The sequence below is a fragment of the Ovis aries genome, chromosome 4 (genome assembly GCF_016772045.2).
Source record: "Ovis aries strain OAR_USU_Benz2616 breed Rambouillet chromosome 4, ARS-UI_Ramb_v3.0, whole genome shotgun sequence".
Classification (NCBI taxonomy): domain Eukaryota; kingdom Metazoa; phylum Chordata; class Mammalia; order Artiodactyla; family Bovidae; genus Ovis; species Ovis aries.
Genome location: NC_056057.1, coordinates 83,976,204 through 83,993,442, shown reverse-complemented (window position 1 = coordinate 83,993,442; position 17,239 = coordinate 83,976,204). Strand labels below are relative to the sequence as shown.

Here is a 17,239-nt window from a genome sequence, read left to right as displayed (position 1 = left end):
TACCCATTCAGTAGAAAGTATACTTCAAATTTTGAATTTTTATATTATCCTGGACTAAGCAATATCTGGTACAATATAGGTATACCTCAGAGGTAGTGTGGGTTCAGTTCCACAATAAGGTGAATGCTGCAGGAAAGCTAGTCATAGAGATTGTTAGGTTTCTTGGTGCATATAACGGGCTTCCCTGGTGGCTCAGATGGTAAAGAATCTGCCTACAATGTAGGAGACCTAGTCAATTCTTGGGTTGGGAACATCCCCTGGAAAAGGCCATGGCAACCCACTCCAGTATTCTTGTTTGGAGAATCCCCATAGACAGAGGAGCCTAGCAGGCTGTAGTTCATGGGGTTGCAAGGATCAGACACGACTGAGTGACTAAGCACAAGTTCATATAAAAGTTCAGAACACTTGTCTACACTACACTTTGCCTAAATACAGGTTCAACAGCTTACATCTAAAAAAATCTACATATATACCTTAATTAAAAAATGTGTTATTGCTAAAAAATGCTAACCATCATTTGATCCAGCAGTAAGTCATAATCTTTTTTCTGATAAAGAGTTAGAACTACTGCAAGAATTACCAAAATGTGACACGGATACATGAAGAGCAAATGCTGTTGGGAAAATGGTGCCAATAGACCTGCTTAATGCAAGGTTACAACAAACCAACTTGCAGAAAACACCATATCTGGGAAATGCAGTAAAGCCAAGCACACACACACAAAATAAGGTATTTTATTAGAATAAGCTGTCTCATGATGCTGGGCAGCAGCAGTGAATGCAGCTCTGAGCAGCCATGAGATCAAGAGGGGGACCAATACACTTACAGCCACTCTGTACCCAGACAACCTTCCCATTACTTTCAGTAGAGAACTCACTGTTTTGGGGTAAAATGTCCTATAGATATCAATTAGGTCTAACTGATCTATTGTATCATTTAAAGTTTGTGTTTCTTTGTTAATTTTCTGTTTAGTTGATCTATCCATAGGTGTGAGTAGAGTACTCAATAAATTACATGAGATATTCAACACTGTATTTTAAAATAGGTTTTACATTATGTGATGTTGCCCAACTATGAACAAAGGTAAGTGTCCTGAGCGTATTTAACATAGCTTAGGCTAAGCTATGATATTTGGTAGGTCGGGTGCCCGAAATGCATTGTTCAACTTAGGATATTTTTAACTTATGATGAACTTATCAGGACATATGTCCAGGAAGATCTGTACTTTAAAATGATTACCACAATAAGTTTATTAACATCCATCATGTCACATAGTTACAATTTTTTTTTGTTTTGAGAAATTTTAAGATCTACTCTCTTAGCAACTTTCAAATATAGAGTATAGTATTGTTAATTTCAGAGAAGGTGATGGCACCCCACTCCAGTACTCTTGCCATGGACGGAGGAGCTTGGTAGGCTGCAGTCCATGGGGTTGCGAAGAGTCGGACACGGCTGAGCGACTTCACTTTCACTTTTCACTTTCCTTCACTGGAGAAGGAAATGGCAACTTACTCCACTGTTCTTGCCTGGAGAATCCCAGGAATGGGGGAGCCTGGTGGGCTGCCGTCTCTGGGGTCACACAGAGTCAGACACGACTGAAGCGACTTAGCAGCAGCAGCAGCAGCATTGTTAATTTAACCACAGTCAGCATATTGAACATTACATCCCCATAACTTATTTGTCTTATAGCTGCAAGTTTGTACCTTTTGACCACTTTCACCCAATTCCCCCATTCTCCATCCTTTCAGCTTTAAAAAAAAGTGCACAAAGTGAGAGATGCAAGTTAAGTTTTGTCTGAGGCAAAATGAGGACTATGTCCTGGGAAACAGCATTTCAAACAGCTCTGAGAAAACTGCCCCAAAGAGATAGGGGGAAGGTCAATATATTTTGCAAAGATTAAATCATGTGCTGCTGTAGCTGCTGACCTTCAACAGCCCCTGAAGGGAGTTTAGGATGGATATCAGAAATGAGGTACCCTGTGCCCTAGAAAAACTAGCAGAACAAGTTTTTAGATAGTTGGATATCTTCAGGAGCTGATTTTACGAGCCCAATTCTTGCATCTCCTTATATTTATATCTAGAAAATCATTAAATTCCTTCATGGTGACATCTGCTCCTTGTGACTAGCAAAAACCTTCTGAAAAAATATGTACTTGATTCTATGTACTTTCCCTTTACCAAAATCACGTCTATGGAGAGTATGGAGAGTAACTAGCCTCCAGTTAAAATAAATTAATTAATTTTTTAAAAAAGAACACAGATACAAGTTCTCAACAAAATACTTTAACAAAAATTAAACTTAAAATATGATAATCCAGTTCCTATCAAATAGGGCTTCTTCAACTAGAGACCAAAACCATCCTCTGAGTTTTGATGACACTCCCTATGAGCCATATTAAGCAATCTCATTACTATTCACTCCATAATAAAACATACAAAATCAATGTAATTATAAATAAATTTCTCAAATTTTCCCATCTCTATCACCTACCAAAAATATGCAGCAATTTTTTGACACAAACATTTCTACTGCTGAACAATGCAGCAGCCAGATTTATTCTAAAATTATAATGGCTTTTATAGCACAAGATTACACAGACTCCAATCCTCCATGCTGTACAACACTCCTAATAAAGAAGACATTTGGCCCTTGATGAAACAACTCTGATTTGGCCTCTACAAAACTGACTGATTTCTTTGAAACCTAAGTAGGCTATTTTAAGAATAAGGATATTTTTAAGCATTGCATAGGGCACTGTTTTTTCACCTTTCGCTCTCTGCAACATTCAAGATAAATTTAGAGTCACTAGGTGGTAGAAAGCCTTGTTGTTGTTATTCAGTTGCTAAGTCATGCCCGACTCATTGCAACCCCATGGACTGCAGCACACCAGGCTCCCCTATCTTTCACTATCTCCCAGAGTTTGCTCAAACTCATGTCCCAGAAAGCCTTACTCTCTATACTATAACCCTGAAGTGGACCTAGCAGCTCATTTATGTCCAACTCTTTGCGATCCCATGGACTGTAGCCCACCAGACTCCTCCATCCATGGAATTTTCTAGGCAAGAGTACTGGAGTGGATTGCCATTTCATTCTCCAGGGGATCTTCCTAACCCAGGGAATGAACCCGGGTCTCCTGCATTGCAGGTAGATGCTTACCATCTGAGCCACCAGGGAATCCTCTAGAAGCTCATACCCACCACAAAATCTCAACCAAGCCCCTTTCTCTAAAGCAGTGTACTCTGCATTCATTAAGACTTTGAATTAACTTATTAAAAATGCATATTCTTGAGTCTTAATATGAGATTCTGGTAGGTTTTAAAATAGGCCCAAGAATCTGCATTCTTAACTCACTCACTCCCCCAAATATTCTTGACTATCGCGAAAACACTACCCTGGGGTACTGGATTTCTGGATTTACTCTCTAGGCTTCAAAGGAGAAATCACAGGCCAATATCAGTTCCCAGGAGAGCCCTCTCATGGACCATGTTTCATAATGCTAGTGATCCCAGTGCTTACATGCATTTCCTACAGAGGCGAGAAGAAAAATCTGGACACAGTTTGCTTGGAGGCTCAGAGAAGAACCCACCAAACAAAGAGCAGGTGGGAAGTTCATTTTTTGCTGTAGAAACACATAGGTTAAAAAGAAAGGATTTCTTGTATGGAGGTCTCAAATATAGAGTATGTGAAAGGTATCACACTGATCTAGGCTGTGCTACCACAAAATGGAGTATCCTTCCATGGCTTGAGCCATCTATGCTACTCAACTATTAGCAATCATTATTAGATAAGGGAAGAGTCTGCCTGCTACTGAAGATTCTCTTCCAAATTTAAGATTCTTCTCAAGCTGCCAATTATCTCAGATTCTTAAACTCAAGACCACAGCTTGCAATATAATCAGGTCAGTGCCTACAAAATAATTAAGGCCTCCAGCATTAATCATGTGGGTTCTCTTCTCTTCTCTCTCTCATTAAAAGTTGGGAATCCAAGTGGATTCAAACCTTTTAGTGAATGTCGCTCAGTCACGTCTGCCTCTTTGTGACCCCATGGATTATACAGACCATGGAATTCTCCAGGCCAGAATACTGGAGTGGGTAGCCTTTCCCTTCTCCAGGGGATCTTCCCAACCCAGGGAGCAAACCCAGGTCTCCCGCATTGCAGGCAGATTCTTTACCAGCTGAGCCACAGGGAAGCATAAAAATACTAGAGTGGGTAACCTATCCCTTCTCCAGGGGATCTTCCTGACCCAGGAATCAAACCAGGGTCTCCTGAATTGCAGGAGGATTCTTTACCAACTGAGCTATCAGGGAAGCCCATTCAAACCTTTTAAAGACAAACTAATCTTTCCAGACATGCAGCATTTAAAATTTTTATAAGGACTTTAATTTCTATTTTGAATTCCTGATAGCTTCTGAGTTCCTTGGACTGCAAGGAGATCAAACCAGTCAATCCAGCAGAAAATCAGTCCTGAATATTCATTGGAAGGACTGATGCTGAGCCTGAAACTCCAACACTTTGGCCACCTGATGCAAAGAGCTGACTCATTGGAAAAGACCCTGATGCAGGGAAAGATTGAAGGCAGGAGGAGAAGGGGATAACAGAGGATGAGATGTTTGGATAACATCACCAACTCTATGGACATGAGTTTGAGCAAGCTCCAGGAGTTGGCAACAGACAGGGAAGCCTGGTGTGCTGCAGTCCATGAGGTTGCAAAGACATGACTGAGGGCCTGAACTGAACTATGATAAGAGACCCTGCTGTTTTTCAGTCGATAAGTCATGTCCAACTCTTTGCAACCCCATGAACCACGAACTGCAGCACACCAGGCTTGGCTATCCTTCACTATCTACCAGAGTTTGCTTAAATTCATGTCCATTAAGTCAATGATGCTATCTAACCATCTCATCCTCTGCTATCCCCTTCTCCTTTTGCCTTCAATCTTTCCCAGTATCAGGGTCTTTTATAATGAGTCAGCTCTTCACAGCAGGTGGCCAAATATTAGAGTTTCAGCTTCAGTCCTTCCAATGAATATGCAGGGTTGATCTCCTTTAGGATTGACTGGCTTTATCTCCTTGCTGTCCAAGGAACTCTCAAGAGTCTTCTCCAGCACCACAATTCAAAAACATCAGGTCTTCAGCACTCAGCCTTCTACATGGTCCAACTCTCACATCTGTACTTGACTACTGGAAAAACCAAAGCTTTGACTATACAGACTTTTGTATGCAAATTAATGTCTTCATTTTTTAACATGCTGTCTAGCTTTGTCATAGTTTTCCTTTTTCCAAGGAGCAAGAGTCTTTTAATTTCATGGTTGCAGTCACAGTCGGCAGAGATTTTGGAGCCTGAGAGAATAAAATCTGTCACTGCTTCGACTTTTTCCCCTTCTATTTGCCATGAAGTGATGGAACCAGATGCCATGATCTTTGTTTTTTGAATGTTGAGTTTTAAGCCAGTTTTTTCACTCTCCTCTTTAACCATCATCAAGAGGCTCTTTAGTTACATAGCCATAAAAACAGATTCCGCTTGTGTATACTGCTATTGTACAAAGGGATCTTTGTATGACAGATAATTCATGTCTGAAACCAGCGTCCTGCCTCTCTATCAAGGGGGAACTTTGCCCCAGAAAGACCCTTTAACACCTGAGAGTAAAAATCGGATCACACAAAAGAGAGACTGCAACTACAAAAAGACTCTCCCAATTAGGGTCCACTTCTCCACTTTGATAAATATGCAAATGGTAGAAGAGATCATTGACAAGGCCAATGCTAACAGTCAATTCTGACACTATTTTCTATAGCTCTTATTTTTATCTTATCTATTGTGAATAAGGGAGAAGGCAATGGCACCCACTCCAGTACCCTTGCCTGGGAAATCCCATGGACAGAGGAGCCTGGTAGGCTGCAGTCCATGGGGTTGCGAAGAGTCAGACACGATTGAGCAACTTCACTTTCACTTTTCACTTTCATGCATCAGAGAAAGAAATGGCAACCCACTCCAGTGTTCCTGCCTGGAGAATCCCAGGGACGGGAGCCTGGTGGGCTGCTGTCTATGGAGTCACACAGAGTCGGACACGACTGACGTGACTTAGCAGCAGCATTGTGAATGAGGGCAAAGAGTCTGATGTCTGGAATGCTCACTGACTACTATAATTCCCACACCATTATCTTACTCCTCTTGTCTGGATAACTGCAACTCATCCTTAGAATCTTAGCTTAATATCTACCTTCTTCAGGTAGGTATATCCAACTCTCTCACTCCAGGTGAAATCCCTAGTTACATTTTTTTAAATTTCTTTTTCTTTTCATAGAATTTTTAATTATTATTTTTCATTAATTACTATGTAGTTACTTTTAAGTTCAAAGGTTTATCTCTCTACCAGCTCCTGCTGGTCTATGATCAACCAAGATGTCTTTGTTGAATGCTATATTATAATGCTATATTAGTAGCAAGTGCCTTTCAGGCATTAGATTTTTAATAAATGAGTCTAAATGAATAACCAAATTTTACCAGGTTGACTTTACAATAGAATATATAACTATTAGAATATGTACATCTAGCATAAATGTACACACACACACACACACACACACACACACATATGTGCGTGTGCATGTTAAGTCACTTCAATCATGTCCAATCCCTTGGTATCCTATGGACTGTAGCCTGCCAGGCTCCTCCTTCCATGGGATTCTCCATGCAAGAATACTGGAGTGGGTTGTCATGTCCTCCTCCAGCAGATCCTCCCTACCCAGGGATGGAATCTGCATATCTTATGTCTCCTGCATTGGCAGGTGGGTTCCTTACCACTAGTACCACCTGGAACGCCCCATATATATATACATGTGTATACATTTTTTCAGGTTCTTCCCACTTCTGAACTAAACTGTCAAATAAATAACTATATGAGAATAAGATGAAAATGACCAAAATTGTAGCTTTTTGATTTTTATACATCTGTTCTAAATAATTCCAGGGTAATCAAAATTAATATACTATGCATAGCAAATATTTTACAACTAAGATCTATCCATGGCTTTATCCAGCATTACTCCTCTAAAGATTCACTCAGTATATATTCAGGAAATATAATGTACTATACTTAAATGTAGATTTGAATCAATAAGAATGAAGTTTCAGCATTACTATATGAAAAGTTGACCTGTGGATGTGTTCCCAAGAAATCGTGATTACTTTCGTGTTAATTTTACACAGTGCTGTGTGTAGAGTCTTACTATATATACTTTCATAGGTGAATTCCTCAAACTCTGTGATGATGGCAGTTCCATTATGTAAACATTAGCCATTTATCTGGAAAATTCTATCTGTAACACAAGAAATCTTTTTATCCATTATCCCATCACTGAAGCCCACAGGCTTACATATTTCCTCAGGTGTTCTATTCAGATGGCCCCTAATTTAAAGGGCTATAAAAATGGAAAGAAAAGTATATTTGAAGAGTCAAGTAGAAATTTCCAGACTTAAAAAGTCAGAACATATCATTTTTAAAAATACTCTTTGCCTTCTCAACTCATTTGCTCACAAAGTACTTCACAATATTTTTTAAAACAATCTCTTCCTCTCTCACATAAACACACACATACATCTTTGAATGGACTCATGACCCAAAAGAAATTTACAGGGAAGGATGCTGAGGCTCCGCTAGAGTAGTATTCTCAAACTGCAGGCTTAAAATCAATTTGATACATCCCTATGAGCATGTTATTAAAAACAGAAGAATGTGGACTGGCATGAATAAATTGGATGATCAGTGTTTGCTGATGCGAGTTTCCTAACTTAGGAACCGTGGCATGATGAGAAATCTTGGAGTGAGAATCTGTGTGTACATATGCGAGTATATTTGGAAATGATAAACCCACTGATAAAGAGCTCACACATTGGGAGTTTAGGGCTGCTATGACACAGAGTGGCCATAGTTGAGTATAACCCTGGAGAAAAAGGCTTCCTGGCCCTGCCCTCTCTGTGAGAGCTATTGGGGTAGTGAGGGGGGATGCCACTGGGTTCCTGATACACTGCAGTGCTCACCCCAGGGGACAGGACTGACATCTGAAAGCTGGACTCCCTTACCATACGGCCATAGTAAAAATTAAGACTTCTTTAGGGAAGGGAAACTCCCCATAGGATTTCAGAACTTATCATAAGACGGACACCCCAGGGAGCAGTAAGTGTATCTTCATGATATACTGGAACATTTATGTATTTTTTAAAAATCATTTGAGGACTTTTTACATGGGACCTAATTTTATACTCCAAGTGGACCATATTATTTATACAAGCATTTCAGATATTTTAAGTTGTATTGGTTCATAGACAAGCTGACTTTTAAAGTATGATTTATGGAAAACACATACAATATGCTATGTTGCAAAGGATAATGATAACTTTGTAAAAAGTTAAAATCTCAGACCCTACAGTTCTGATTCTCTATTATATTCGTTCCTGGGGAAAGAAGGATGATGCACATAAGCATGCTTATGTGTAAAAAAAAAAAAAAAAATGAAGAAGGCAACCTTACTCTCAAGAATGCCCTCAAAATTATTTTTAATTCTGTCAGTTCATAATACAGCCAGAGAAAATTATCTTAGTAGAAGCAAAGGTATATGTCATACAATGTGGAACTGGACAACAAAGTCTTCAGATGATCTTAAAAGGGGAAACCCTGTAAGTGCCTCAGAGACTCAGTCTCTAAAGAGTCCTCAAACGTAAACATGGTCATATAAGCTAATCTTCCACAGAAAAGGCTCTGGTCCCAGGTAAATTCTCCTGATCAGAGCAAGGTATTTCTTCTCCCACTCAATCTGCATAAATAAAATAAACACAGGCACATGCTCACCAGTACAGGCACATGCAAGCACCATTTATAGGTCTCCCTTTGAGAACAAAACTAAATGCGAGCATCTGGAAAGCAACAATTTTTTTTTTAAACCCACAAAGTCACATAATTTGCCATGCACGGAGACTACATTGCTTTTCTTGCTATATCACACAATCAACATTGGACTGAACCACAGGATTCTATCAATATCTGTTTGACCCATAAAACTAAGAATTTAGCACAGTTCAATGTAGAGGAAAGCAACTCTGAATATTCATTGGAAGGGCTGGTGCTGAAGCTCCAATACTTTAGCCATCTGATGTGAAGATCCAACTCATTGGAAAAGACCCTGATGCTCGGAAAGATCAAAGGCAAAAGGAGAAAGGAGCAGCAGAGAATGCGATCAGTAGACAGTATCACCAACTCAATCAACATGAATTTGAGCAAACTTCAGGAGAAAGTGAAGAATAAGGGAGCCTAGTGTGCTGCAATCCATGGGGTGGCAAAGAGTCAGACATTACTTAATGACTGAACAACAACAAAACCTAATATTTATGGAGTTCCATCCATCTTTGAAACTCTTAAAGTTAATTTTATTTTATATGCTATCTTCACAAAACGACAGTTCAAATGACAATGATACACAGTGAAAACTTTATCATAATTCCACAAAAGTCAGAGAAAGAATAATGTAGGTGGATGCTTTCAGGCAATGTGTTTGCAGAGGTGGAAAGTAAACTAGCAAGAAAACACAGTGTCAAATAATACATCATCGCTGCATACATACAATTCACGATACATTTGGTCTTTCCCCTCAAGCATCTACAATTTACTCAGGAAGATACAATGCATGAAAAAAACTCCACCTAAGACTATTATATAACAGTCACTCACGGCAGATAAACTAGCACAAAGACTATAGAACAGTATATGTCCTTAGAGTTTATATAATGTAACTCTCTTATTGGGCTTCCCTCATAGCTCAGTTGGTCGCCTGCAATGCAAGCGACCCTGGTTCCATTTCTGGGCTGGGAAGATCCGCTGGAGAAGGGATAGGCTACCCACTCCAGTATTCTTGGGAACACTGGAGGGAAGCCTTGTGGCTCAGCTGGTAAAGAATCTGCCTGCAATGCGGGAGACCTGGGTTTGCTCCCTGGGTTGGGAAGATCCCCTGGAGAAGGGAAAGGCTACCCACTCCAGTATTCTGGCCTGGAGAATTCCATGGACTATAATTCCATGGACTGAGCAACTTTCACTTTACTTTCACTTTCACTCTTATTAATACTAAAATCTAATACTGAAAGAGGCTAGTATTATAACATACCAAAAGCCTCCCTCCTTACTAGAGTCACATTAAAAAAAATGTTTGAATGCATGCTCAGTCGCTTCAGTCAGGTCAGACACTTTTCAACCCTATGGACTATCTGTCACCTGTCAGGCTCCTCTCTCCATGGGGATTCTCCAGGCAATAACACTGGAGTGGGTTGCCATTTCCTCCTCCAGGGGATCTTCCCAACCCAAGGACTGAACCCATATCTCATGTCCTGAATTAGCAGGCAGGTTTTTTACCACTAGTGCCATCTGGGAAGCCAGTTTTAATCTTAAAAAATGTTTGAACTGCACCACCAACTTAAATATTGCATAGAGGTCAAGGAGGGTTAAGACAAAATAAAGGTCACTGGATTTCACAAATGAATAAAGATGGACAAAAAAATCCCAGAGATATTAAATACTTAAGTAAAAAAGGCCTCTGAAAAAAACAGGCAAACTGACTGTATTATTTACATCCATTTCCTCCCAAGACCCTTGCAAGAAAAATGACAACAAAGGAATTAAAAAAAGGTATGAACATACATGGATAAAAAGAGGAGAGGTGTTACTAGTGGATGAGAGAGCTCAATACATTTTACAGAAACAAAAAAGTAGACACAAGAATGGAAACAATTCAGCCAAATAGAGACAAGTACTTCCTCGAAGTGCCTGTTTAGGCAACCCATGAAAAAGCAGCCAATTCTCACGAGTCACAAACACACTCTACCTTAGAACCTGGATCCACCAAGAACTGCAAAAAGTGAGGATAAAGCACAACACTGACAATGGGGAACAGTTTGAAAGCCTGGGATTATAGAATAGATGGGCCTTCAAGTCCCTTCCTCAACCCCAACATTGGCGAGGAAAGACCCAGGATGACAGCTGTGTAGCAGGCTTAGAAAAAAATCAGCCCAGCTTACAGTAAAAGGGCAGAGACGACGAACTGACAGAGTTTGGGGTAGGGGGTCCTTCAGTAGGAGAACATAATTGCATTATCTGATTTTACTGAACCCTTGATTATAATTGCTGTTGTTGTTCAGTCGCTCAGTCACGTCTGACTCTTTGCAACCCCATGGACTGCAGCATCACAGGCTTCCCTGTCCTTCACCATCTCCTGGAGCTTGCCCAAACTCATATATATTGAGTCAGTGATGCCATCCAACCATCTTATCCTCTATTGTCCCCTTCTCCTCCTCCCTTCAATCTTTTCCAGCATCAGGGTCTTTTAAAATGAGTCGGCTCTTTTCATCAGGTGGCCAAAGTATTGGACCTTCAGTTTCAGCATCAGTCCTTCCAATGAATATTCAGGATTGACTTTCTTTAGGATTGACTGATTTGATCTCCTTGCTGTCCAAGGGACTCTCAAGAGTCTTCTCCAACATCACAGTTCAAAAACATCAATTTTTCAGCACTCAGGCTTCCTTATGGTCCAACTCTCACATCCATACGTGATTAGTGGAAAACCATAGCTTTGACTATACGGACCTTTGATACAATATTGGTAGGCATTTAACAGATCTGATGAAGCAAGAACAAACAATTCTACATAGCTCATAGAAAAATAAGCAAACAGAAATAAGGCTATGATTAACTCTAGGAAAACAAAAAACTACATGAAAAATCTAATCTTCTGATAAGGTTTCATAAAAATTTTAAACTTCATTTCATCCAAGGGCACCATTAAGAAAGAAAAACACAAGCCACTTTCTGGGAGAACACCTTCACAGAATGTCTATCTGAGGAAGGACTCATATACTAAATATATAAAGAACTTCTACAAGTCAATAAGGAAACAACAAGCAACCCAAATAAAACACAGACTTGAACAGACACTTTGCAAAAGAAGATATCAAAATAACCAATATGTACAATAAAAGGTGTTCATCAGGAAAATGATTGTAAAGGAATTTAAAATGCATGAACATAGAAAAGGACAACAGGTGAGGCATGAAGGTTGAGAGTTTTCTGGTGTGATAGAAATGTTCTGTGTGATAGCTATACAGAGATCCATATACACAAAAATCCACAAAGGCTGAATACTTCAGATGTGTGTGTTATAGTCAACAAACATTATACTTTCTTTTGATCTTATCAATTAGGCTTTTTAAAGCTTTTTTATTTTACATTGGAGTATTGTTGATAAACAACGTTGTGTTAGTTTCAGCTGTACGATAAAGTGATTCAGTTATACATGTACAAATACCTATTCTTTTCCATACTTTACCATTTTAAAAATATAATCCTCAGCAATCAACTATTTTTGCTATATTATTAGGGGATATGGAAGTAGAGGGAAGAATGTATGAGAGCTAAATCTTTACCTATTTCACCAAATATGAAAGGATAGATTCAGAAGTAGTTTTAAATATAATTTGAGAGGCACTGTGATTAATAATAGGTGCCTCTGGGGAAACAAGATTGGTGGTTGAGGAGAGAGGAGACAGGGGACTGCTATTTTTCATAATAAGCCTTTTATTAATATTTTATTTTTTAAACTGTGGATGTATTAATTTGATAAGAAATTTTAAATGAATATTAAATTATTAACTACGTGATTCTTTACACAAACATGGGACAGGAAAGCTTTTTAATTATACCTCAGTGGACACTTTTTATTTTGCCAGCCCAGTACCCATTCCATTTTCTGTCCTCTGATTCTCCCTCCTCCACGAGCATGGCATATGGTCTAGAGGACATTTCTTCACCCCAGCTTCCACAGAAGTCTGTGATTCAGGCCCAGTCCAACCCATGGCCCTGGCCCTTGGCCAGAGATTTCTTTCTTCCAGGGTGAGGAACAAGCCCCAAGTTGGGCTGGTGAGGGCTATCCTGAGTTATCCGTAAATAGTGACATGCTCTTGCCTAGAGCTGCTGGCAGCCATCTTGCCACCAAAAGAGAAGAACCTGCCCAAGAATGGGCCTGACTAGATGGCTGCAGAGATGAGAGATAGAGAGAAAACACCTGAGCCCTGATGTCTGTGGTTGAATCCCTGCTTCCATGCAGGCCTGATATGTGTCCACCGCTGCCCCTTTCCTAATTATAAGAGGCAGTACCGTGTAATCAAGAAGCACTGGACTGCCTGGGTTCAAACTTCAGCTTTACTGCATACTGTGTGACCTTGGGCATGTAACTTAATCTCTTCTTCATCTATAAAACAGGGATAATAATAGTACCTAACTCCACAGAATCAAATGAGTTAACATATATAACAGAAATGTGTACATATATTTTTAAATACACATATATAAGAATATATATATATTCATAGTTTAATAAAAGTATATATTGTATTTGTACTCATTTAAATTTATATGTGCAAGAACTATATTTTTATTTTTAGTAATTAAATCTTTTTTTTTCCTTAAGCCAGTTTGAACTGAGTTTTCTGACATTTACAAGTGGCAGGATCCTAAGTAATTCAACATCCAAAAGAGGAAACCACACAAAATCAATTGATAGATTTAAGCAAATACAAAATAAATAAATAAACATAACACAAACATAAATATGCTCCATAGCAGAAAAAAATGCTCAAAAGTTAAAAAGTATATAGAAAGGAAGAAATAATATTTGTAACCTTTAGAATTGATAGTTTCTGCCCTTGCAAATAACAAGATGGAGATGCTATACAAAATGGGCAAAATTATACAAACAAAATTCACAGATTAAAAAAACTTACAAAAAATGTTAGACCTTTAAAAAATAAAACCAAGAAAAAGAATAGCAAGAGTTTTTTCCAATTATGTATCTGAAGAATGTTTTAAATTTTAGTATCTGCTAATGGCAAAGTCTCAGAGATTGCTGGTGAGAATGTAAATTGATTCAACCTTTCTGAAAGGCGATCTAACTATGATAAAAATAAGCATAACTTTGACAGAATAATTCTTCTAGGAATTTATTTAAGGAGATACTTGAATGTGTAGCAACATTTCCCCTGTAAGTTTTCTCACTTATTTGCATTTATATTCAGAAACAATGGAAATTGAATGTCCAAAAATAGGGGATTCACTAAAATGCATACATTCCAATACTGTTCAGTCACTTAAAATCATGATGGAAAATATGTACATCTACTGAAAAATATTCATGATTATTAAATGAAATAAACAGGTTACAAAATCTTATAGGATGGATCTGTTTTAGTTGTATAAATACATACATATACAACAGGAAAAAATCTACTAGGACACACATCAAACAATTGTGAGTCTCTGAGTGGTAGAATTTATGAGTGTTCTAATTTGTTGGTGTTTTTTTTTCCCCCTTATATATGCATTTCACTTTTTTTTTTCTCCCAAGAAACTTTACAGGCTTTCAATTAAAAATACTATATTAAATTCATAGAAAGCCATAAGTTACCTGAAAGAGTAGTTTGTCATGCATTTGGAGGGAAAATGCATGCAAGCTGTTAGGTCGATCAAAAATGATGAGAACGTGAGAGAGTGGACTCTTTTGAGAAAATTTGTGGTAAAAACCAGGAACAAAGGGTGTCAAGAACATACATGGCACATAGTTACTACAACAGAGCATCTGGAGAAGAGCACCAGGAGACTGAAGATGCAAAAAGAAGGCATCACTGGAGGAGATGTCTAATGAACCCATCAATAGCGGCATACTTTGTTTTCCATTGTCCAGAGGCTACTGTTTGGGCTTGGCTGGACTGCCTTACCTGGATGTGCACATGCTCTTTTCCCATACACTGAACAGGCTCAGTAGGGGGTGCAGGACTTACCCAGGGCCAGAACCCACTCTCTCAGCCTCTTGGTGACTTAATCTTCTAAACTAGGTACAACAGGCACTTTTCATCAGCAGCTTTCTCCAGGGAAGAAATCAGGACACTTGAAGCCCTGCTCAAAGCTTCCCTAGATCACTGTGATCAACCACCAGCCACAACTGCAATCATAACACACACTTGACCTTAGTAACGCAACAGTGAGTTTTCAACAATTTATAAGGGCTTGCATGCTAAGTCAGATTACATTTTCTTTTCAGTTATTTCTGGCATATTAACAGCTGGTGACCTAGATTAAGAAATAATTTAATATGTCAAAAGGCAGACTGTATCACTAAATTCCTTCACAGATGGAAAGTGGATTCAATGAAAAGCTTCAGACCCAAAATTCAAGTAATTACTTGGAAGGAGGGAGAGGGTGGGGTGGAATATCTACCAGTGGATAAAATGAAGTATGGAAAAATAATGACAAAACCTAACCAGGTTCCCAGCAGATTTTGGCTACGTTCTGGACACGCAGCCAGGGACTGGAAGCAGGCAGGAAGCCTTGCTAATTCAGCAGCTAAAGGAGTGGCAGGAGGATCACTGTTGGTTCAGGATAAGCTTGGGTAGATATTAAAAGAAATACAATCCTCTTACTGCATTGAGAGCCTGGATGTGTGAAGGGAGGGACTAAAGGCAGCCACCAAGCCTCTGGGAACACAGAGAGGCAAAGGGATCAGTGTCCCCCTTCAGCTCAGTTCCTGGCGGTCAGTGGGAATTGGAGGGCAGTCTAAGACAGGGTCTGCAGAGGGAAATTCACTGCCACAGTGAGCAACGCGGCAAAACTGACTTCCAGTAAAACAGGAAACCGCTAAACACCCAGAATCCCAGGGACAGAAAATACTTCCACGTGAAAGAGAACACAGTTCAACGGACACAAACCACGGGGCTTATTAGCTGGTGTCAATTTTCAAGCACAATGCTTAACATACAATATGAATGTCCTCTGCAAGGGACACAAATGAAGACCTCCGTGCTGGCAAGGTCTTGGTGACAAGCAGCAGGCAAGGGAAGCCAGGCAAGCCCAGTGCATGGAACAGTACCTCCCCAACTGCTGGGCGCTGGGGCTTGACGTGGACCTGCCATTCATTTGTACCCATCTCTCGGGGGGAAAAAAATAATTGACTGTGACCGATCCTGAGGGGCTTATGAAACACCAAGGAACCCAACTGGACCTTTTTTTTTTTTTTTTTTAATGCAGTAAAACGCCCTCCTCTATGCAGAAATGTGCAGAGAATAGTTAGGTTCGGGTCATATTTATCGTTGACCTTCCAGAGAAGGGCACTGGCGTCAAAAGGGATACACGTGTAACAGAGACCCCTCAGAAAAAGAAATAAAAAGCAAAGAAAAAGAAGTTGTGTATCTAGATCTCGGTTTTGAACTTCAGGATTCACTTCACTGCACTGTATTAAAGCCGTTGGGTTTGAGCGGTCAGCCCTCTTGATCCAAACAGATCTGAGAGGTGTAGCTTCTGTGCGAAATCGCTCTTGCCTGCTGCACCCAAGTAGCCAGAAATCCCGCCGGAGGACCTACAGCGCCGCAAGCTCCCGCCGGGACCCGCGAGCCGCCTCTGGGAGCGCGGGGAGCTGGCGCCGGGAGGGAGATGCGCTCCGCTCTGGGAGCCGCGGGCGACCCGCCGCACCTGCCTCAGCTCGTGCCCGGCGCCCGCCCAGCCGCGCAAGGGGAGAGGGAGCCGGGAGACCCGGCCCACCCCGCGCCTCCGGGGACCGGGTCTGCGCGCCCCCGACTGCCGGTTGCCGCCTTGCTGCAGTGGCTGCGGCGGAGGGCAGGGCGTCCCCGCGACCCCGGCCCCGGCCCGGCCTCCTGCGCTCCCCCGGCCAGCTCGGCCCTGCCTGCCCGAGTCCCCACCACCCGGCCTGCCGCGCGCTTCTGACCTTTTCTTGCGCGCGGTTGAGTCGCTTCTGGACGTTCTTGGCGAAGATGCCCGTCTTGATGTCGGCCATGGCTGCGGGTGCGCGGAGGCTGCGAGGAGCGGAGCGGGCGGCGAGGAGGAGCGGGAGACGAGGAGGAGGAGGAGCAGGAGGAGCGGGAGAGGCGGCGAAGAGCCGCCGAGCGCCAGGAGGGGTGAGGGAGGGGCGCGCCGGCGGGGACCCGCTTAAAGCGACAGAGCGGAGGCGGGACGCGCTGGCCCTGGCTGTGACCCGGGGCGGGGTGGCGCGCGAAAGAGAGTCAAAAAGCCCAGAGAGTGCCCACAGTGATGGAAGAGGAGGTCTGGTGCAGAAAGGAAAGGAAGCCAGCGGCGACCCCGGGGCCCTCAGCAGCTCCCGGGTTCTTTTAAGGAGGAGTTCGTGGTAGAGGAGGATGA

General features: G+C 41.1%; 1 protein-coding gene across 2 annotated transcripts in view; it reads right to left on the bottom strand.

Annotated features, from left to right (window-relative positions):
- AMPH (amphiphysin) overlaps window positions 1–16,898 on the bottom strand; it is a 215,033-nt gene extending 198,135 nt beyond the window's left edge. For both annotated transcript variants that reach the window (XM_060415081.1, XM_060415082.1), the window contains exon 1: window positions 16,809–16,898. In XM_060415081.1, coding sequence (XP_060271064.1) covers window positions 16,809–16,877 — 69 coding nt within the window. In that variant the 5' untranslated portion in view covers window positions 16,878–16,898. The remainder of the gene's footprint in view (window positions 1–16,808) is intronic.
- Window positions 16,899–17,239: the final 341 nt, after the last annotated feature.